At 38.9% G+C, this 23,994-nt stretch overlaps 1 protein-coding gene across 2 annotated transcripts in view; it reads right to left on the bottom strand.

The window, feature by feature from the left end:
* The window catches only part of LOC307154085 (MSL complex subunit 3-like), a 266,037-nt gene that overhangs the window by 102,629 nt on the left and 139,414 nt on the right, over positions 1–23,994 (bottom strand). For both annotated transcript variants that reach the window (XM_079898864.1, XM_079898865.1), the window contains exon 2: positions 7,870–7,982. In XM_079898864.1, coding sequence (XP_079754990.1) covers positions 7,870–7,982 — 113 coding nt within the window. The remainder of the gene's footprint in view (positions 1–7,869; positions 7,983–23,994) is intronic.

The following is a 23,994-nucleotide window of genomic DNA, read 5'->3' as shown; positions in this document are numbered from 1 at the left end:
TTTTAGTTCATTCCTACTTCCATAGGAATACATTGAAAATGCTCGCTCTACTATGCACCATTATCAATGTCTGTGCGGACGTCTGTATTTTACTTTCGCTTTTAAGTTAGCGATTTAAAAGCCCTCAGCGGTGTCACACGTCGATTAACTGGTGGGAAAATTTTATCACAGTCACATCCCTAATATATTTATATATAAATACAATAGGCCTACCTGAAAGAGAATTTTACTTGCCCGACCAGAGTATAGCCTGATTAGAACGTCAATAACAAAAAAATTACTTGGGAATCACTAAAACGAGAGATTATTCTAATTTCATTACATTCATTTTAAGTTGCAATCAGCAGTTAATAATAAATGTATTACTGATCAATGGTAACAAGGTTGCCCTGCTGAGGCTCATGCAGCTTCTCCAGGAGAATTGTAAACAAATGAGCGCAGCACACAAAAAAGCAACGCAGTTAACAACATACTGACTATAAAAATTACAAATATGGAGTTTTCATATATTTTATAACATATGATTGAGTTAAGCAACCTCATTTGACGAGTAGGCAACTATTTCCTGAATACAATCACGATTGAAACTGTGACATTGATTTCATACAACAGGTTAATAAACAGTTACAATTAAGTCACTTACATTTTAGATGCAATATTGACTGTTTTTGTTCTGTTTCAGCAGCAAAAATAGTTAAACAAAGATCACAGCAGAACCATCGCGCATCTCACAGCAACTTGTTTTTTCATTAATGAATGATTCAGCATTTTGAAACGAATCGGTTGACTCAAAGATATATAAATATAGCTGCAAGCAGCGATTGCGGGCCCAAGCCGGTGGCACCGCCACCCTGGTGCCTTTAGTTACACTAAAGCCACCGGGGTGGCGGTGTCACCGGCTTGGGCCCTCCATCGCTGCTCGCAGCTATATATATATATATATATATATATATATATATATATATATATATATATATATATATATATATATATATAATAAATGTAACAAAAAAATATATATATACATTATATATATGTAACAAAATAAATAAACAATTATTAAATTGAAAAAAAAAAGAATAAAATGGGTTTAGTTCTGATATTCGTATAATTTTATATAGAAATAAATGGTGTATAATTACATTTTTAGAAGGTAGGAGGTTTTTAGTGTTTCCTTTTCTGACATTACTTTAATCCCTCGCCATAGCAAAACCGTTTGAGATATTTAGTATCTGTTTACAATTTAGCATATTTAATGTATTTTCATCATGTTGAAAAAGTTTGGTGGGAATAAAATAAACCACTTAAGAGGAGTGGGTAAAAATACAGAGGCTGATTTTGCAAAGAAATCCACATTCAAACCAAAATATCTGACTTCCTGTTACTCGGAGCTAATTACTGTAAATTAGAAAATTGTCTGGCTCGATGAGACCAATATGTGTACTGATTTTTGTGACTGTACATAAAATTAACCCCTTCACTTTTGTCAAAAGCATTTAGAAAGTGATACACTTCCTGCTGCCAGTTGGTGGCGCTATAACTTTTACTCACAATAGTTACATACATGTGTTCGGCCTCTTACCACGAACACACTGCTGAAGTTTCATCAAGATCAGTTAATGTATGCAGAAGTTATAACACTTCGTTTTTATCTTTTCTCGCCATAAATTTGTTTCCTCGCCACGGCCAAACCGTTCAAGATATCAAAAATCCGTCCGCAATTTAGCATCCTCAATGTCTTGACTTCATGCTGACCGAGTTTGGAGGCGAGTGGATGAATTCTCTAGGATGAGTACATCAAATTCCACAGCATGCGTTTTTCAAACAATCCATAATAGCCGATTTCCTGTTGGGCGGAGCTAATAACTTAGAGTGCGGAAGTTGTTCGGCCTGATGAGATCTATATGTGTACCGAGTTTCATATTAATTCATGCAAGCGTGTTTGATATATGGACCAAGTTTTCAGACCGTGTTCAAGGGGGCGCTGTTGAGCCCCCCTGCCACGCCCGGGTACCAGTTTCAGACCGTGTTCAAGGGGGCGCTGTTGAGCTCCCCTGCCACGCCCGGGTACCAGTTTCAGCCAGGCCCTGATGGCCGCGGGTTCTGACCTGTGTGCAAAGTTTCAAGAGTTTTTGAGCATGTCAAGGGCCCCAAAAGCCACTGAAACCTTGAAAAACAAAGATTAAATGGAATAGACAAATCCCCCCCCACCCCCACCCACACACACACAGACACACACACAGAGAGAGAGAGACAATTCTCCAGAAAATCCTCATTCAAACCAAAATATCTGACTTCCTGTTGGTTGGAGCTAATGACTATAAATTAGAAAGTTGTCCGGCTTGATGAGAACAATATACGTACCAAGTTTTGTGATTCTAGGAAAAACTAAGCCCCCATTTTTGACTAAAGGTGGTGCTACTGAGCCATTCGACCACGCCCGTTTCTGAAACTTTGCACATGTCTACTGGCTAATAAATGTGATGTGTCTGTCGAGTTTCGTCCAATTTCAAGCATGCTAAGAGTCTCAAAAGCATCAAAAAAGAATATTAAAGTTTGATGCGTTGCCATGGCAACAGTATCTAAGATATCAATAATCCTTTCACAGGTCTACATCTGCCGTGTGTCTACATTATACACATAAAGTTTGAAGCAAATCGGGTAAAAATAAGAGGGTGATTTCAAAGCATTTTGAAAGTGACAAACTTTCCGCAGCCAGTTGGTGGCGCTATAACTTTGACTCACAATAGTCACATCCATGTGATCGGCCTCTTACAACGAACACACTGCGGAAGTTTCATCAAGATCAGTTAATGTATGCAGAAGTTATAACACACTTCCTGTGTCCCATTATTCCCCATAAATTCGTTTCCTCGCCACGGCCAAACCGTTCGAGATATCAAAAATCCGTTCGCAAGAATTCATCCTCAATGTCTTGACTTTATTCACATCGAGTTTGGTGGCGATCGGATAAAATCCCTAGGAGGAGTATTTCACATTCCATTGTATGCGTTTTCCAAACAACGTATAATAACTGACTTCCTGTTGGGCTTTTGTAAAACTTAGAGCACGAAAGTTGTTCGGCCCGATGAGATCTATATGTGTACAGAGTTTCATATTATTACATGCAAGCGTGTTTGATTTATGGACCAAGTTTTCGGACCCCATTCCAGGAGGCGCTGTCGAGCTCCCCTGCCACGCCCCGGTACCAACTTCAGCCCGGCCCTGATGGCCGCAGGTTCTGACGTGTGTGCAAAATTTCAAGAGTTTTTGAGCATGTTAAGGGCCCCAAACGTGGCAAAAAGGCAAAAAAAAAAGAATAATAAAAAAAAGAATAATAAAAAAAAAAAAAAAAAAAAAATAATCCTTCCGGAAACAATAGGGCCTTCGCCCTTTCAGGGCTTGGGCCCTAAATATAGCTGCGAGCAGCGATTGCGGGCCCAAGCCGGTGGCACCGCCACCCTTGTGCCTTTAGTTACACTATGCTAAACTATTCTTTATCATAGGATGCTAAACTATGCATGCTAAATGCAAAACCGTTTGAGATATTTAATATTTGTTCACACTTTAGCATCTTTAATGTATTTTCATCATGTTGAAAATGTTTGGTGTGAATAAAATAAACCACTTAAGAGGAGTGGGTAAAAATTCAGAGGCTGATTTTGCAAAGAAATCCACATTCAAACCAAAATATCTGACTTCCTGTTGGTCAGAGCTAATGACTGTAAATTAGAAAGTTGTGCGGCTCGATGAGGCCAATATACGTACTGATTTTTGTAACTGTTGGTAAAACTAACCCCCCCACTTTTGCCAAAAGCATTTTGAAAGTGACACACTTCCTGCTGCCAGTTGGTGGCGCTATAACTTTGACTCACAATAGTTACATCCATCTGATCGGCCTCTTACCACGAACACACTGCTGAAGTTTCATCAAGATCAGTTAATGTATGTAGAAGTTATAACACTTCATGTTTCTCTTTTCTCGCCATAAATTCGTTTCCTCGCCACGACCAAACCGTTCGCGATATCAAAAATCCGTCCGCAATTTAGCATCCTCAATGTCTTGACTTCATGCACACCGAGTTTGATGGGGATTGAATTAATTCTCTAGGAGGAGTGTTTCAAATTCCACAGCAAGCGTTCTCCAAACAACCCATAATAGCTGACTTCCTGTTGCGCTGGCGTTTAACTTAGAGCACGAAAGTTGTTCGGCCCGATGAGATCTATATGTGTACCGAGTTTCATATTATTACATGCAAGTGTGTTTGATTTATGGACAAGAGTTCGGATCCCGTTCCAGGGGGCGCTGTCGAGCCCCCCTGCCACGCCCGGGTACCAGCTTCAGCCCAGCCCTGACCGGTTCTGACCTGTGTGCAAAGTTTCAAGAGTTTTCGAGCACGTTAAGGGCCCCAAAAGTGCCCGAGAAGTAGAAAAAAAAAAAATAATAATAATAATAATCCTAACGAAAACAATAGGGCCTTCGCCCTTTCAGGGCTTGGGCCCTAATAAATAATCCTACCGGAAACAATAGGGCCTTCGCCCTTTCAGGGCTTGGGCCCTAATAATCCTTAGGAAAACAATAGGGCCTTCGCCCTTTCAGGGCTTGGGCCCTAATAATCCTAATGAAAACAATGACTACTTTCATTGCATGGTTGCCTGTGCCTCCTGATAATCTGCTTGATTCGGCCAAAGTTCCGGGTCAATTTCAAGGAACGTAATGTAATTTTTTTAACCAAAAAATGTGCTCTAAACCCAAACAATAACCAAGGTGATCATCAATAGAAATATGTATTGATTCCACCAGGAAAGGTAAATCTGCTAAACCGGGTCATGGATGGATTAATTTGGATTTAGTTTATACAATAAGTAAAATGAGATATGTATCTAAAATACATATTTAGGAATATATGGTGCATTAGATGCTTTTATGGAGATTTTTGTGGAATTTTACTAGCCAGTTACAATACCAAATCAAATGATCTGTTTTTACGAAAATCATCAAAATCTCAGAAAGTTTAAAGCTATTGAGCTACCAGTAATTATTATGTTACTGCCATAAAAATTGGCATGCTGTATTTTCTTATATAAAGGAACAATTTGAAGGGTTAAGAGCATGACAATTGGATACTTTAAAAATAAGGACCACCCTAGTCTACATTCTATTTGTATTTTATTTTTATTTTCTTGAAGTCTACCAGGGGTGGAATGGGTTCTAGATTTTTACAGTTGCTTTTTGCTCTGTATTTTTGGCCAGTGAGTGTGACGCTCCAGCCAAAAACGGCATGCAGCGCTAGTAAGGGTGGGAATTTTTCGTCTGTGTTGACAAAAAAGGTCTCCTGTTTCGACACAAAAAACATTAACTAATGTTGCAATTGCTTTGTTGACTGCTGTCTGTTACAGAAAAATAAAATAAAAAATGCCATTTAAGCATGATAAACACAGTATTTGAAAAAATATTTTGAACATAGCTCATCTTCCCACTGGCATTCTCTTGAGTCAGTTGAGCTGCATGTGTAACTAATATCAGGGAGAGCACATGTTCTTCTGGCGGTGTTCCACCCACGAGGAGGGGCCATGTTTGAATGTTGTGTTTACAAACAGTAACTGGAAATTTTTGCATAGTGCACCTTTGAAGGATTAAAAGAGCCTTGGATGAGTGCAAGTTAGAAATAACAGTTTAATTATCTCTTTCTCGCCTATGCTCTTCAATACCCTGCACCAGGGATGCTCAGGGATGTTCTTCAAACATACATTTCCCACTGTATGTAACCATCCACTAATTTAAAAATCTCAATTTTATTAACATTTACTATATTTTCATTATTAATAGTGATCTATGTTAGCCTGGCTAACGTCAGACCTCTTCTCATTGACGTTAGCCAGGTCTGGGAACCACATGTTCATTTTCTCGTATTTGAGGCGTGGTTTACGAATGCCCAGAGCCGTTTATTGGGCACTACGAATGTCTATCAAATGCGCCTGTACGTAGCTCATAGCCATTTGTTTCAATTATACCAGATGACGTATGTGCAGAGCGACAGAAATTCGGCGAGGAAGAAGACGAAATAAACTTGCGTTCTAAACAGCATCAAGATTTTTATCAAAGAATTTGTGGACTTTCTATCAGAATTAATATTGACTGCAGATAAAGTCCTAATTGTTGGTGACTTTAATATACACATAGATAATGAAAAAGATGCATTGGGTATGGCATTTAAAGACATTGTAAACTCAATTGGAGTTAGACAACACGTGTCAGGACCTACTCATTGTCGTAATCATACTCTAGATCTAATATTATCACATGGAATCACTGTTGATGCCGTTGAAATTCTGCAGCAGAGCGATGACATCTCAGATCATTATCTAGTCTCATGTAAATTACATTTAGCCAAGGCTGCAAAGCCAACTCCGTGTTATAAATATGTTAGACCTATCACTTCTGCCACTAAAGATTGCTTTATCAATAATCATCCCAGATAGCTTAGAACTAGATATTGCGACAGAAACTTTTAACTCTCTCTTTTCCAGCACTTTAGACACAGTTGCTCCGTTGCGCTTAAAGAAGATTAAAGAAAAATCTTTATTTGTCTTTGTTTATCCCAAGGTTTTCCCGCAGCCTGCCGGATCCAGGCCGTATCCAGATCTGACGAAGGACCTTCGCCTGGACCCAATGACAACGCAGTGCTGAAGTGCCAACTAGTCTCTCCTTATGGAGGATCCCTTTACCACTCCAGATAAAGCGTTTTTGGGAAATTCGTTTCGCGTACCTACCCCGAAGTGATAAAATAAAATAAAATAAAATAAAATAAATTTCTGTATCAAAATTTATAAGGAAAGCCCAGTACTTTGTTTAGGCTTGGTTTGTAGGGAATTACAAACCTGCGCACATATATTCAAATGCACATAACTATAGAACCAATTCTTAATGCGCATGTGAACGCCATCAGCGTTTATCACAGGTTCACGTTTAAAGTCTGTGTAGAGAGAATGGTGTCATCTTAGCGGCCCCTAATTTAATAACAAATGATCATTGCAACGGAAGCGAATCAATCAAAACTAACTTTAGCTGGAAAATAACTTTATTAAAGAACCGCTACAAAGCCAAAATAATCTCTGTTACCATAAATTATACGTTTATCTCTGTAAAGCTGCTTTGAAACAATCTACATTGTTAAAAGCGCTATATAAATGAAGATGACTTGACTTGACTTAAAATATGCACAACATAAATAACAGTTGTCACTCCATATCTGCCAATAATACAGGTACATCTCAGTAAAATTATACTTAAATGCTTAGTTTCAAAACAACTTATACAAAACATGGACATATAAACAAGTATTCAGTATCAGAATTGGGTATTAAAAATCAATCTCTAATATCATCTCTAATATACAATTAAACTTACATTGCAATAATAACTTCTTATTTAACGTATAACTTAAAATATATATGTCAGATTAGTATTTAATGGAAATTATAAACTTTTCCCAGGTTAAACATGTAAAAAAAAAACTAAAAAAAAACTATTAATACAATTGTTGAATAAAACCATTAAAAGCAGGACACAGTCAGTAAAAACAGTTTTTACAGAAAGTAAAAAAAATCTAAAAATATTTCTATAAGTTTCGAGTGACCAATGACACCATATATACACAGTTTGATCATGAATATTTTAATAGGGTTATTTTCCTATAATTTGTTATAAACACATTCATTCCATTTGCCATATTTTTATAATTATTACAAGTGCAGTATGTGTTTGTCAGATTCAGATTTTAAATCAAATTTGAAATCTAATAGGGTCTTTTTACTATTGACAGTAAACAAGACTTGAGGGTTCTTGCACCTGGGTTTAGGACTCACCTCATTTAGTTCATAGTTCCTCTGAGTTTCCAGCCCTGAGAAAAGCCCTGCAGTGTAATCCTTGCTCGGTGTCAAGGGTAAAGGAGAGGAGGAGCCACTGTGAACAGGAGTCCCTGTATAAGTAGTAGAGAAACATATGCAATTTTAAGGTTTAAAAAAAAAACTTGCCTTGCAATTATGGGCACTGAAGACCATACTTAAATATTCTCGGTTTATGTAATCTGAATGAAGAGAGAGAGATGTCAATCACTATCAGTCTCATTTTGTAGTCTTATTATTCGCTAATTGACAGCCTGACAACGTGCACTATTCATACAGTAATGATCTGAGGAGATCAATACAAACAGAGATTGCACTGATCATTATTGGAAAAAATTGATAGACATTGGCCATTATTGGCAAAATTGATAGACTTTCAGCTGTTTGGAATGAACAAATCATACAAAAGTAATTTAAATAGCTCAACACAACAAATGTTTCAAGTGGTTTCTCCAAATTCAACTGAAAATGCAACTTTTAATGACTTCAGCTGTAGGGATGGGTGATATAGCCTCAAAATTATATCACGATATTTCAAGAATATTTACGATAAGGATATTTATGATGATATAGGAAAAAAAAAATATTGTTTTTAATTACATTTATCTCACCTAAATGTTTGCTCATTTGTTGCGTTTTTACAATGGGGTAATTTTGTTGTTAAGAGTTTACACATCACCAGGAAGCTTAATTTCAATCTTTGAATTAAATTTAAAAAAGTAGCAAAAATGTATACAAAATAATAAAGATACAAATAAAGAGTTAAAAAGTTTTAAAATGATTGATTTGATTTTATAATCTGTGTGGATTCATTTAGGCTACTCATACAATCTACATGCTAAATATAGAATTCATAGACAATTGGAAAAGTTTTTGGGGCAGACCTGACCTGTTGAAAACAGATGGCATTCATCCCTCCTGGGATGGTGCTGCTCTTCTCTCTAGTAATATGGCACATAGTCTTAGAGCTCAAACATGACAATCTGGGGCTCAGGTCAGGAAGCAGACAGACTGGCTAAACCGACCGTCTCACGTCAGATAAATCCCATCACATAGAGCCTCTTTCACCTAGATATCATCCTATAGAGACTGTGTCTGTTCCCCGAATTAGGACATACAAAAAACTCCTAAACCCATTCAAGGGTAAAAATTTTATTGATGTTCAACAAATAAAAAACAGATATAATTCAGATGAACAAATGATAAAGCTCGGGTTGCTGAATATTCGATCCCTTACTTCAAAAGCACTTATTGTTAATGATATGATTACAGACTATAATCTAGATGTGCTGTGTTTGACAGAAACCTGGCTAAAACCAGACAATTATATTACTTTAAATGAGTCCACCCCGCAAGATTACTGTTATAAACATGAACCTCGTCTGAAAGGCAAAGGGGGAGGTGTTGCTGTAATTTATAGTAATATCTTCAGAATTACTGAGAAGTCTTGTTTTACATATAATTCTTTTGAAGTGTTGTTGCTAAATGTAACAATATATAGTGCAAATGATAAATCACGTTTAACATTTGTGCTGGCTACTGTATACAGGCCACCAGGGCACCATACAGACTTTATCAAAGAATTTGCTGATTTTCTATCAGAGTTAGTATTGGCTGCAGATTAGGGTGGTCCTTATTTTTAAAGTATCCAATTGTCATGCTCTTAACCCTTCAAATTGTTCCTTTATATAAGAAAATACAGCATGCCAATTTTTATGGCAGTAACATAATAATTACTGGTAGCTCAATAGCTTTAAACTTTCTGAGATTTTGATGATTTTCGTAAAAACAGATCATTTGATTTGGTATTGTACCTGGCAAGTAAAATTCCCCAAAAATCTCCATAAAAGCATCTAATGCACCATATATTCCTAAATATGTATTTTAGATACATATCTCAGTTTACTTATTGTAGAAACTAAATCAAAATGAATCCATCCATGACCCGGTTTAGCAGATTTACCTTTCCTGGTGGAATCAATACATATTTCTATTGATGTTCACCTTGGTTATTGTTTGGGTTTAGAACACATTTTTTGGTTTAAAAAATTACATTAAGTTCCTTGAAATTGACCCGGAACTTTGGCCGAATCAAGCAGATTATCAGGAGGCACAGGCAACCATGCAATGAAAGTTCTTATGATCAATGATCACGCCGAGAGAGGAGTGGCTCTGATTCAAGAATACAATGGCTATCTCACACACTCTGAAGAACAATTGTAGTTTCTCCTTCATGTGGTGGAAGATCACTGACGGATCTATCCAGACTGCAAAAGGTCAACACTGGCTGCTGAGCATCAGAAATGAGGGATTGTTGAAAACTTTGTGCTTTTTTGAGATTGTTGTCATTGTTGTCATGTCAGTGTTGCTCTGATTTCAATACGACAATTCACCATGACGTCACAACAGTAATAGACGTTCTTCCGGGTGGCAAAAGCCGAAGCGTTCCTATGACAACGCTAGTAAATTGCTTGGAAAGGAGGCCCACCGTCGACAGTAAAAATATAATAAAAAAAATAAATAATTAAATATAATGCATTTTTTTTATCATAATAACAACTGTGTTTAATGATATAAGTAAAAAATATAATACATATGTAATATAGTAGGCCTACACATAATTAGCAAAATACTCTCTATAGCTCTTTTTTCTAGCCAAAATAACGTGCTATATAGCCTATCATGGTCATTAAATGGCTTCCCTAAGGTAAATGTTACTTGACAATTGTTCTCCAGCTGTTATATCGACCTTTGCGCGGTTGAAAAACACTGATTGGTCGATATTATGTATGAGGAATATACATTTAGGTAAGTTGCGTGAGAAAATGGATGTGTAGTGAGAGCGTGTGAAAAGTGACAATTGTATGAGGCGCCACGTAGGATTTAAATCAAACTTCGCTTATCAATACATACATAACACAATACAATTATAAATTACTCGCATATACATTTATTGGATGTTCAAAATACATATGAAATACTCGTGCACACTAATATGAAATCCATACCAATAATACATATTATGTTAGTAATGAATGCTTGTGAATAACTTGCATATAGGCTACATATAAACTTGACGCACGCATACACCTATAAATACTTTTAAACTTCCATGCATATACACCTATAAACACTCGTCTCGCACATACACACTCGCAGCACGCAGACACACCTATAAACACTCGCACATACTTATAAACTCAATGCGCATAACGTTACACATCCATAAAACACTCGCGCATACAAAATAAAACGTGGATGCATGCTTTAGTTGTGTAGGCTATAAGTATGCGAGTATTTATAGGTGTATGCGTGCGTCAAGTTTATATGCAATATTCACAAGTGTATGCATAACATTGGTATGAATTTCATATTAGTGTGCACGTGTATTTCATATGTATTTTTAACATCCAATAGTATAGCCTACATGTATATGCGGGTAATTTATAGGTGTATATGCACGTGTGTTATGTATGTATTGATAAGCGAAGTTTGATTTAAATCCTACGTGGCGCCAATACAATTGCGTGAGTCTCATGGTCAGTCGCTAACCTCCTCACCCACAGGAAATCGATAAAACCCTACACATTTTGCTGTATATCTGGCAGCGCAACCCCAAACACAACACGTTTTCATCATCGTTTCAACTTTGATCAACAACAATGTTTTTAACTATGTAACTGTTGCAGTCGCCGGCTGGATCTCTTCAGTTAGTCAGTGGAAGCCGCTCGCGTTCTGCCACCCGGAAGTTACTCGCCGCCTATTGTTTACAAACATTCTGAAAAGGCCTATAAAATGTAGTTCATTTGCAGCAACTTTTAATATTACTTGCATATCACAATAACGCCGCACAGCTTAACATAGGCAATCGTCCACATGATTGTGCTACCTCTAAATATATTTTTTTTGTCAACATTTTTGCATATTTCTAATTTTGAAGTTAAAAGGAACAGTTTAAAATGTTAAGACACTAACATTTTGCAAAAAAAAAAATGGACTTGATAAGGACCACCCTACAGCAGATAACGTACTAATTGTTGGTGATTTTAATATACATGTAGATAACGAAAAAGATGCATTGGGATTGGCATTTAAAGACATTCTTAACTCTACTGGAGTTAGACAACATGTGTCAGGACCTACTCATTCTCGTAATCATACTCTAGATCTAATATTATCACATGGAATAGATGTTGATGCCGTTGAAATTCTGCAGCAGAGCGTTGACATCTCAGATCATTATCTAGTCTCGTGTAAACTTCATTTAGCCAAGGCTGCAAAGCTGACTCTGTTACAAATATGTGAGACCTATCACTTCTGCTACTAAAAATTGCTTTATCAATAATCTTCCTGATCAGTTTCATCATCTCAGCATCCCAGATAACTTTCAAGAACTAGATATTGTGACAGAAACTTTTAACTCTCTCTTTTCCAGCACTTTAGACATAGTTGCTCCGTTGCGCTTAAAGAAGATTAAAGAAAATAGTCCAACGCCGTGGTACAACGAGCACACTCGGGCCCTTAAGAGAGCAGCCAGAAAAATGGAGCGCAACTGGAAGAAAACAAAACTAGAGATATTTCGCATTTCATGGAAAGAGAGCTCGATTGCATACAGAGAGGCCTTAAAAGCGGCTAGATCTGCTTATTTTTCAACCCTATTAGAAGAAAATAAACAAAACCCTAGATATTTATTTGAAACAGTGGCTAAACTAACAAAAAACAAATCTTCAACCCCAGATGTTTCCAAGCAGCACAGCAGTAATGACTTTATGAACTTCTTTACTAACAAGATTGATAATATCAGGGAGAAAATTATAACTATGCAACCGTCTACTACAGTATCGCGTCAGGCAGTGCATTGTAGTCTCCTTGAAGAAAAAAAATATTTATTCGTTGCTATAGGAGAGGATGAATTTACTAAACTCGTTAAATCATCTAAATCGACAACATATATGTTAGACCCTATACCGACTAAGCTACTGAAAGAGATGCTCCCAGAGGTCATAGATCCTCTTCTTAATATCATTAATTCATCTTTGTCACTAGGATATGTACCGAAAACTTTTAAGCTGGCTATGATTAAACCGCTTGTTAAAAAACCACAACTTGATCCTACAGAATTAGTCAATTACAGGCCGATCTCGAATCTACCCTTTTTGTCAAAGATACTAGAAAAGGCAGTATCCTCACAACTATGTTCCTTTTTAGAAAGAAATGATATCTGCGAGGATTTCCAGTCAGGATTTAGACCATACCATAGTACAGAGACAGCTCTCATTAGAGTTACGAAGGATTTGCTCTTATCATCCGATCGTGGTTGCATCTCTCTATTAGTGTTACTCGATCTTAGTGCTGCATTTGACTCTATCGACCACAACATTCTTTTAAATAGACTCGAAAATTATTTTGCCATTAGTGGAATTGCTTTAGCATGGTTTAAATCATACTTATCTGACCGTTATCAGTTTGTAGCAGTAAATGAAGAGATGTCTTATCGATCACAAGTTCAGTATGGCGGTCCACAAGGCTCAGTACTAGGACCGCTGCTGTTCACTCTGTACATGCTACCCTTAGGAGATATCATTAGGAAGTATGGCATTAGTTTTCACTGTTATGCTGACGATACTCAGCTCTATATTTCTTCACGCCCAGATGAAACTTACCAATTCACTAAATTAACAGAATGCAGAGCTGATATAAAAAATTGGATGACTAGTAATTTCCTGCTACTTAACTCTGAAAAAATAGAGATTCTAATTATTGAACAAAAAACGTCCACACATAATAACCTAGAATACTGTCTAACACTTGATGGCTGCTCTGTTAAGTCTTCATCGTTGGTTAGGAACCTGGGTGTGCTCTTTGATACCAATCTTTCATTTGACAGTCACGTGTCTAGTATCTGTAAAACTGCATTTTTCCATCTTAAAAATATATCTAAATTATGCCATATGCTCTCATTGACAAATGCGGAACAATTAGTCCATGCGTTCATGACCTCAAGGCTAGATTATTGTAATGCTCTACTGGGTGGTTGCCCTGCACGCTTAATAAACAAACTACAGCTGGTCCAGAATGCAGCAGCTCGAGTCCTTACCAGAACCAGGAAGTATGACCATATTAGCCCGGTTCTGTCAACACTGCATTGGCTGCCTATTAAACATCGTATACATTTTAAAATATTGCTGATTACTTACAAAGCACTAAATGGTTTAGCTCCGCAGTACTTGAGCGAGCTCTTAACGCATTATAGTCCTTCACGTCTATTGCGATCTCAAAATTCCGGCCAGTTAATAATACCTAGAATAACAAAATCGACTGCTGGCGGTAGATCCTTTTCCTATTTAGCACCAAAACTTTGGAACAGTCTTCCCAGCCGGAACCGGGAACACTTCCCATAAATCCTGATGTACTCGTTACATCATAAGAAGAATGGCATCTACGCTAATTTTAGTGTCTTTGTTTATCCCGAGGTTTTCCCGCAGCCTGCTGGATCCAGGCCGTATCCAGATCTGACGAAGGACTACTAGTCTCTCCCTATGGAGGATCCCTTTACCACTCTACAGATAAAACGTTTTCGGGAAATTCGTTTCACGTACCTACCCCGAAGTAACAAAATAAAATAAAATAAAATAAAATTCTGTATCAAAATTTTATAAGGCATCATTACTTTGTTTAGGCTTGGTTTGTAGGGAATTCCAAAAGCTTCGCACATATATTCAAACAAATAACTATAGAACCAAATCTTAATGCGCATGTGAACGCCATCAGCGTTTATCTATCCCAGGTTCGCGTTTAAAGTCTGTGAGAGAATGGTGTCATCTTGGCGGCCCCTAATTTAATAACAAATGATCGTTGTGACGGAAGCGAATCAATCAAAACTAACTTTAGCTGGAAAATAACTTTATTAAAGAACCGCTATAAAGCCAAAACAATCTCTGATACCATAAATTATACGTTTATCTCTGTAAAGCTGCTTTGAAACAATCTACATTGTTAAAAGTGCTATATAAATGAAGATGACTTGACTTGACTTGACTAAAGTGAATCAATGTTTGCGGGGGAATTTCTCACATTATAAGTGGGAGACCTGCGGGAATTGTTAAAATTATGTGCAATACCCGCAATCTCGCGACGAAATTCGAGCCCAGTGATTGCATCTCTTCCTCACGTACCTTCATATCCTGGCTGTACTCAACGATGTGTTTTTTCTTAAAGTGGTGAAACAAGTTTGTTGCGTTTCAGTTTTTTTGAAAGTTTTCTTGCATATTTTGCAAAATATTGTGCTATGTTGGAGGTCTGACCTCTTAATCAAACCACTTCCATACTATAGAAGTAGCTCACTTTTTAGGTACTAAATCGTCATCGGAGACTGACATGCTGCTCTTACTCTCAGACAGGTGTTGTTGTTGTGCGGAACGTAGGGAACGTAAATGGTCCATACATCATCGCGCTGCTATATCACTGATATTTCGATATTACACTTTTTATTATCATGTAAAAATGTGTACCGGTGTTATCGTGGATGGTATGATATGGCACACCCCTATTCTGCAGTCTCAAAATTATTTAACCCCCTGAATAGAATTCCTCACAACAGCACAAATCTGCAAAACAGGTGTAGAACACATGAAATACCCAAACTGGCTAGGTTTGTGGAGTGTCACATTTGATTGTATGTTAAAAATATTGCTAAGTCAAAAGAATGGTCCAAAAAGTTAAGTTCACAAACAATGAACAGGATACAAAAAGATAGCGAAGGCACTAAATGTTCCTAGAGACACCGTTAGAATCATAGTTTGCAAGTTCAAAGTTAAAGGAACAGTGGTTACACTACCTGGGCAGGGCAGAAAAAGGAAGCTATCAACGGCTGCAACCAGATTCTGAGAAGGCGGTTTCAGAAAAACCATTGAGTGACAGCAAAAGACCTGCTGCAAGACTTGGTGGAAACAGGCACTGAGGTTTCAGCTTGCACAGTATGGTGCATACTAAACGCAGATGGTTTCCATGCCAGAACTCCAAGACTACACCACTACTGACTCAAAAGCAAAGTCAGCTTCATTTTGCTCAAAATAGTATAAATAAGCCACAGAAGTTTTGGGATTCTGTTCTGTGGAGCAATGAAAAAAACTGGACATTTTCGGCCCTATGGATCAGCAGTGTGTCTGGAGCAAGACGAATGTTCAGAGATATGCTGAAAAAACACTGCCTTACAGTCAAGCATGGTGGTGGCTCGGTGATGTTCTAGCGCTGCTTTGCATCCTCTGGCACTGGAAACCTGAAGCATGTGGAGGGCAAGATGGATTCATTTTTGTATATCAGGAAATCCTAGGAGAAAACATAGTGCTGTCAGTGAGGAACCACCAAGGCTTGGTTGCAGAAGAAGTCCCGGAAGATTCTGGAAGACAGTGGCCAATGCTGACCATAACAGTCACCTGATTTGAACCCCATTGAAAATGTCTGGTGGGATTTGAAGACGGTGGTTGCAGCATGCAAACCCAAGAATATTACTGAACAGCATATGCTTTCAATGAAAAATGCGGAACAGTTAGTTCATGAGTTCATGACCTCAAGGCTAGATTATTGTAATGCTCTACTGGCTGGTTGCCCTGCACGCTTAATAAACAAATTCCAACTGGTCCAGAATGCAGCAGCTAGAGTTCCTACTAGAACCAGGAAGTATGACCATATTAGCCCGGTTCTGTCAACACTGCATTGACTCCCTATTAAACATTGTATATTTTTTTTAATCTTGCTTAAAGATGAACTGAACTGAAAGAATCAACATTGATAACGTGTTGTTTATGACAATTAAAAGTAAATTACACAAAAAAAATTATTAAAAATATTAAAATAGCTTCTTTAAAAAGCAACACAAAAATTGCGTTTGTTAGTATAAGAACGCTGGCCATTCTGATGACGTCACTGGAATGGTAGGATCTGCGAAGGTATATAGGCAGCTGCAGCTGCAGGTCCTATACACACGAAAATGAGTCATTTTGGTTACGGATTTGAGCCTGTGAGGGACAGGCCAGTAGTACCTGACTACCACCACAAGGAGGACGATCAGTTTCAGGCTCCACCTACAATACAGGATTGTTTGGGGGGGAAGTGACTGGTGTGGGTGCGGGCGCTGCCGGAGCATAGACACTGCACCGGAATCGATCTGTTGCAGAGAGGTCAACCTGGAACATTTATTTTTGAAATGCGATATGGAATTACACCATATCGCATATATCGATATAGTTCAAATTTGTGATCCTTGCTCCCCGCGCCCCCGCTCCTCCTTTTCCACTCTGCGTGCGTGTTTAGAGCATGTTATGTGGCAAATCATGACTACTTCAGAAAACCCAGCACAATAAGAACTACCAGGCAGCGACATAAGTTTACGCTGAAATAAAGTCTTTCACCTCAGAAAAACTTCAAACTTTTTCAAAGAAGATTTCAAACTTTTTAGAAACTGAGTGTTTCGAGCATAAGATAAGAAGGAGATAATAATTTATTTTTTAAAGAGCCGTGAGTCAAAAGAACTGGCTCTTTTCAGTGAGCTGAGTCAAACGAGACGAAATGTTTTTCACATCACATCCTTTTAAAAATAAAAACAGTACAGTATACAGTAGTCATAACTTAGAATTTTATTATAATTGTATTTCATATAATATACAATAATGTAATTTTGTCCATAACAACCCGAAAACTTGCCTGCTTGCCTTGCACATCTAATTAATGGGCAAAGTTTTCCGACTTTTTTTCTTATGCTTCAGTTTTAACGCTAACCACTCTAAACGTTTACTTTATTGAATGTATCTGATACGGAACCGGACATGGGAATTATCTCCTTCTTATCTTATGCTCGAAACACTCAGTTTCTAAAAAATTTGAAATCTTCTTTGAATTGTTAAAACAACCAACAACAGCACATGAGGAGCTTGAACTCATTCTCTCGCTGCTAGTACAGGTCAAGCGCTACGAACCGGGAGTAGGCAACCGGAGTCGTCGTTATGGCAGCGCGCATTGTTTAGAGCAGAATAAGGTGGATAAGAGGGAAATGTGGTGGGAGGTTGGAGGGCTGTAGCCTGTCATGCACTCTCATTTAGTGTATACAAGCACATTATGCATTTTAATAGAGACTGCTTGTATTTTGTGTGCATTTAAGAGAAAAATACTAAAACATGGTTGAGGTACTGTGCGTTTTAGAAAATTGAGGCAGATAAATGGCAAATGTGATTGGACGAATTCATCCAATGGGATCACTTTTTAAGTTAGCTGCACGCAAAATGTTAAAATCAAAATACTGCACGGCCGGTTACTGCACAGATACCTCTTACTATGGACCTAACAGCTAACGTTAGTTCTACAAGTTGAACTCCCTGCATCAACAATGTTTCCAGACACGATGAACATCAGCTAGCTTCAGGGTGAGTAGAGGGACATTGGATTCTGTTTACAGACCTGCTGCGGTTTAGTTAGCTGCTAGTAAACACATGATTTATGATTTATTTATACAGTTTATATGGTCGGAGTGGTGGCTAGCTTGTGGAGTTTGACAAAAGTGCTTCCAACGTGTTTAGCTTCTAGCTCTTTACCTTGGTTGGATCGTTTGGTATCTAGCTTGGTTTTGTTACTCAAGTTCAATTTCAATGAATGCAGAGTGTGTCAGTCTCACTTTTGTTCAAGGCATCACTATTGTTATTGCTCATACTTATTAGTGGTGTCACAGTGTTCACTTGCATACTTATTATTATACTTTTACTTATTCTTATTATTCCACTCAAAGTTTGGCGCGTAACTAGCCCCGCACTCTTTGTCACAGACCCCTGAGTGAGGTGTCAAATAGACCGGCTCATTGAGGAGAGGTGTGCTATGACTTTTCTAAGCGATCGGGTGTACGATGTTCGCACAGCGCACCCATTGACTTAACATTGCGGAATTCAAAAAAATTTAAATCCCAACTGCCGTTTTCACACACACACACACACACACACACACAGACTCCAAAGGGCCTGACACCCCTGCATCTCTCCCTCTCTCTATCCCTCAGAGGATTTATATTATCAAGTAACCAATAAGTAATGGCCTAAAATCTTTATAGCCACACCCTAGCAACCAGTTACAGCACCCTAGCAACCACTAAGAGCTCCCTAGCAACCACCCTAAACTAAATACATTATTATTATTTTTTAAAATTTTTAAAGCAATATCACACTCGTAGCCTTGCGATATCGCTCCATGCTTGTGCCTATTCAGCCATAGGCACGAGTCCGCAGGCCGAGTGCTGTACTGAAGGCACTCGTTATTAAAGATTTTAAGAACTCTATAAAAACTCCATAGTAACCATCTTTGACAACTACCAACCACCTAGTAACACCATAGCAACTACCAAAAAAACCTTACCAACCACCCTGAACACCTTAGCAACATCTAGAAACGCTTTAGTAACCACCAAAAATACGCTAGCAACCACCCAGAAAAGCATAGCAACTGCCTAGCAACCATCCAGAACACCTAGCAACTGCCTAGCAACCACCCAGAACACCTAGCAACTGCCTAGCAACCACCCAGTACACACTAGCAACTGCCTAGCAATACAATTGCATCCACCCAGAATACCATAGCAACTGCTTAGCAACACCATAGCAACCACCCAGAACACCCTAGCAACCACCTAGCAATGCCATAGCAACCACCCAGAATACCCTAGCAACCATCTAGCAATGCCCTAGCAACCACCAAGAATACCCCAGCAAATACCTAACCACCCAGAACACCTTAGCAACTGTCTAGCAACCACCCAGAACACCCTAGCAACTGCCTAGTAACCACCTAGCAACTAACCAGAACATCCTAGCAACTGCCTAGCAATGCCCTAGCAACCACCCAGAATACATAGCAACTGCCTAACAACACCATAGCAACCACCCAGAACACTCTAACCACCTAGCAACGCCCTAGCAACCACCCAGAATACCCTAGCAACACCATGGCAACCACCCAGAACACCCTAGAAACACCCTAGCAACCAATAGAACCACCTAGCAATGCCCTAGCAACCACCCAGAACACCTTAGTAACTGCCTAGCAGCCACCTAGAAACCACCCAAAACACCCTAGCAACTGCCTAGCAACCACCCAAAACACCCTAGCAACTGCCTAGCAACGCCCTAGCAACCACCCAGAATACCCTAGCAACCCCCAAGAATACCCTAGCAACTGCCTAGCAACCACCTAGCAACCACCCAGAATACTCTAGCAACTGCCTAGCAACACCACAACAACCACCCAGAATACCCTAGCAAGTGCCTAGCAACCACCCAGAACTCCCTAGCAACCGCCTAGCAACTGCCCAGAACACCCTAGCAACCACCTAGCAACTGCCTAGCAACCACCAAGAATATCCTAGCAACTGCTTAGCAATGCCCTAGCAACCACCCAGAATACCATAGCAACTGCCTAGCAACCGCAACTGCCTAGCAACCACCCAGAACACCCTAGCAACTGCCTAGCAACCACCCATAATTCCCTAGCAACTGCCTAGCAACCACCTAGCAACACCATAACAACCACCCAGAATACCATAGCAACTGCCTAGCAACCACCCAAAACACCCTAGCAATGCCCTAGCAACCACCCAGAATACCATAGCAACTGCCTAACAACAACATAGCAACCACCCATGACACCCTAGCAACGCCCTAGCAACCACACAGAACACCCTAGCAACTGCCTAACAACGCACTAGCAATCATCCAAAATACCCTAGCACCCGCCTAGCAACACCATAGCAACCACCCAGAACACCCTAGCAGCTGCCTAGCAACCACCCAGAACACCCTAGCAACACCCTAGCAACCACCTGAACAATATGAATAAGCCATATCTCAGCACCAGAACATCGTACAGACATGTTTGTTGGCTTGTATGCAATCATGTACCACACTCTAGCAACCGAGTGGCGAGTTTTGCCACTGCAAGCACCACTTGCTGAAAGCAAGGCATCACTATTGTTCTTCTCCATACTTATTAGTGGTGCTTGCTGAAAGCAAGGCATCACTATTGTTATTGCTCATACTTATTATTAGTGGTGCTTGCTGAAAGCAAGGCATCACTATTGTTATTGCTCATACTTATTAAGTTGGCTTGAGAAAGCCAACTTACTGAAATCCTATTTAAACTTATTAAGTTGGCTTGAGAGAGCCAACTTACTGAAATCCTATTTAAACTTATTAAGTTGGCTTGAGAGAGCCAACTTACTGAAATCCTATTTAAACTTATTATTAAGTTGGCTTGAGAGAGCCAACATATTGAAATCCTATTTAAACTTATTAAGTTGGCTTGAGAGAGCCAACATATTGAAATCCTATTTAAACTTATTAAGTTGGCTTGAGAGAGCCAACATATTGAAATCCTATTTAAACTTATTAAGTTGGCTTGAGAGAGCCAATATATTGAAATCCTATTTAAACTTATTATTATTATTATTATTATTATTATTATTAAGTTGGCTTGAGAGAGCCAACTTACTGAAATCCTATTTAAACTTATTATTAAGTTGGCTTGAGAGAGCCAACTTACTGAAATCCTATTTAAACTTATTAAGTTGGCTTGAGAGAGCCAACTTACTGAAATCCTATTTAAACTTATTAAGTTGGCTTGAGAGAGCCAACTTACTGAAATCCTATTTAAACTTATTAAGTTGGCTTGAGAGAGCCAACATATTGAAATCCTATTTAAACTTATTAAGTTGGCTTGAGAGAGCCAACATATTGTAATCCTATTTAAACTTATTATTATTAAGTTGGCTTGAGAGAGCCAACATATTGAAATCCTATTTAAACTTATTATTATTAAGTTGGCTTGAGAGAGCCAACATATTGAAATCCTATTTAAACTCATTATTATTAAGTTGGCTTGAGAGAGCCAACATATTGAAATCCTATTTAAACTTATTATTATTATTATTCCGAGACTAAAATTTCTATATGAAACTCCTCCTAGAGCTTTAACTCTACATACTCCAAACTCGGCTCAGACACTCAAACTGATCTGACTCGCGTTGCTATATCTTTTCAGACTGATCGGACTTACGGTTTTCCTAAAAATGCCGATCAAAACTCGGAAAAACTCCCATTGACTTGCATTGGGGAGTTCTAAAAAATTCAAATTTAGATTCAAACTCACCAACCGACGAAAATTCAAATCAAAATACCTTGAAGACTAAACCAAACTGCCGTTCTATATACTATATTAGCCAATGAGACTCATTTAAACTAATTAACTCTAAACTCATACACTTATAAACTCATGAATTAATAAACTCTGAACTCTTAAACTCATTTAAACTTATAAACTCTAAACTCATTTAAATTTATAAACTCAAAAACTCATACACTTATAAACTCATCAATTGATACACTTATAAACTCTAAACTCATAAACTCTTGAGTGTGCGTGTGTGTCTGAGTGAGTGTGTGAGCGAGTTAGTGTGTGTGTGTGTGTGTGTGTGTGTGTGTGTGTGTGTGTGTGTGCGCGCGCGTGTGTGTGTGTGTGTATCTAACTTATTTATCTATCTATCTGTCATGAACTTCAAACTACTGTAAACTACTTTAAACTTCAAACCACTTTAAACTTCTTACGTTTAAAGCTCCCAGCTCCCAAGCAACTCCATAGCAACCAAACTTGAGTACCCTAGCAACCGTTTTGCAAGACCTATATCTCTGTATCAGAACATCGTATAGAGATGAGGTTTGGCTCTTTTGACTCATGCTAGCAAACAGCACTTCCAACATGCTACACATGCTAGCAGTGAATAGCTACATGCTAATAGTAATGAGTTAAGTGCTATATCATGCCAAGATCATGCTAAGAACTCTATAAAGACTCCATAGTAACCATCTGTGACAACTACCAACCACGTAGTAACATCATAGCAACCACCCAGAATACCTTAGCAACACCATAGCAACCACCCAGAATACCTTAGCAACACCATAGCAACCACCCAGGACACCCTAGCAACCGCCTAGCAACCACCCAGAATACCTTAGCAACTGCCTAGCAACACCATAGCAACCACCCAGAACACCCTAGCAACCGCCTAGCAACCACCTAGAATACTCTAGCAACCACCTAGCAACACCATAGCAACCACCCAGAACACCCTAGCAACTGCCTAGCAACCACCCAAAACACCCTAGCAACCGCCTAGCAACCACCCAGAACACCCTAGCAACCACCTAGCAACACCCTAGCAACCACCCAGAACACCCTAGCAACCGCCTAGCAACACCCTAGCAACCACCCAAAATACCTTAGCAACTGCCTAGCAACACCCTAGCAACCGCCTAGCAACACCCTAGCAACCGCCTAGCAACACCCTAGCAACCACCCAGAACACCCTAGCAACCACCCAGAATACCCTAGCAACCGCCTAGCAACACCATAGCAACCACCCAGAACACCCTAGCAACCACCCAAAACACCCTAGCAACCGCCTAGCAACCACCCAGAATACCCTAGCAACCGCCTAGCAACACCATAACAACCACCCAGAACACCCTAGCAACCACCCAGAATACCCAAAACACCCTAGCAACCGCCTAGCAACCACCCAGAACACCCTAGCAACCAACCCAAATACCCTAGCAACCACCTAGCAACAGCATAGCAACCACCCAGAACACCCTAGCAACCGCCTAGCAACCACCCAAAATACCTTAGCAACCGCCTAGCAACCACCCAGAACACCCTAGCAACCGCCTAGCAAAAAACGTTCTGGTCCAAACTTTCTCAAGCCAACTTAAAGTTTGTCTCGACGAACTTTAGCATCTAGTTATTATTATTATTCCGAGACTAAAATTTCTATATGAAACTCCTCCTAGAGCTTTAACTCTACATACTCCAAACTCGGCTCAGACACTCAAACTGATCTGACTCGCGTTGCTATATCTTTTCAGACTGATCGGACTTACGGTTTTCCTAAAAATGACGATCAAAACTCGGAAAAACTCCCATTGACTTGCATTGGGGAGTTCTAAAAAATTCAAATTTAGATTCAAACTCACCAACCGACGAAAATTCAAATCAAAA

This window comes from Squalius cephalus, assembly GCF_949319135.1.
Source record: "Squalius cephalus genome assembly, contig: scaffold_45, whole genome shotgun sequence".
In the NCBI taxonomy this organism is placed as follows: domain Eukaryota; kingdom Metazoa; phylum Chordata; class Actinopteri; order Cypriniformes; family Leuciscidae; genus Squalius; species Squalius cephalus.
Note: the sequence above shows the minus strand (reverse complement) of the source record. Positions and strands in the feature narration are given on the sequence as shown.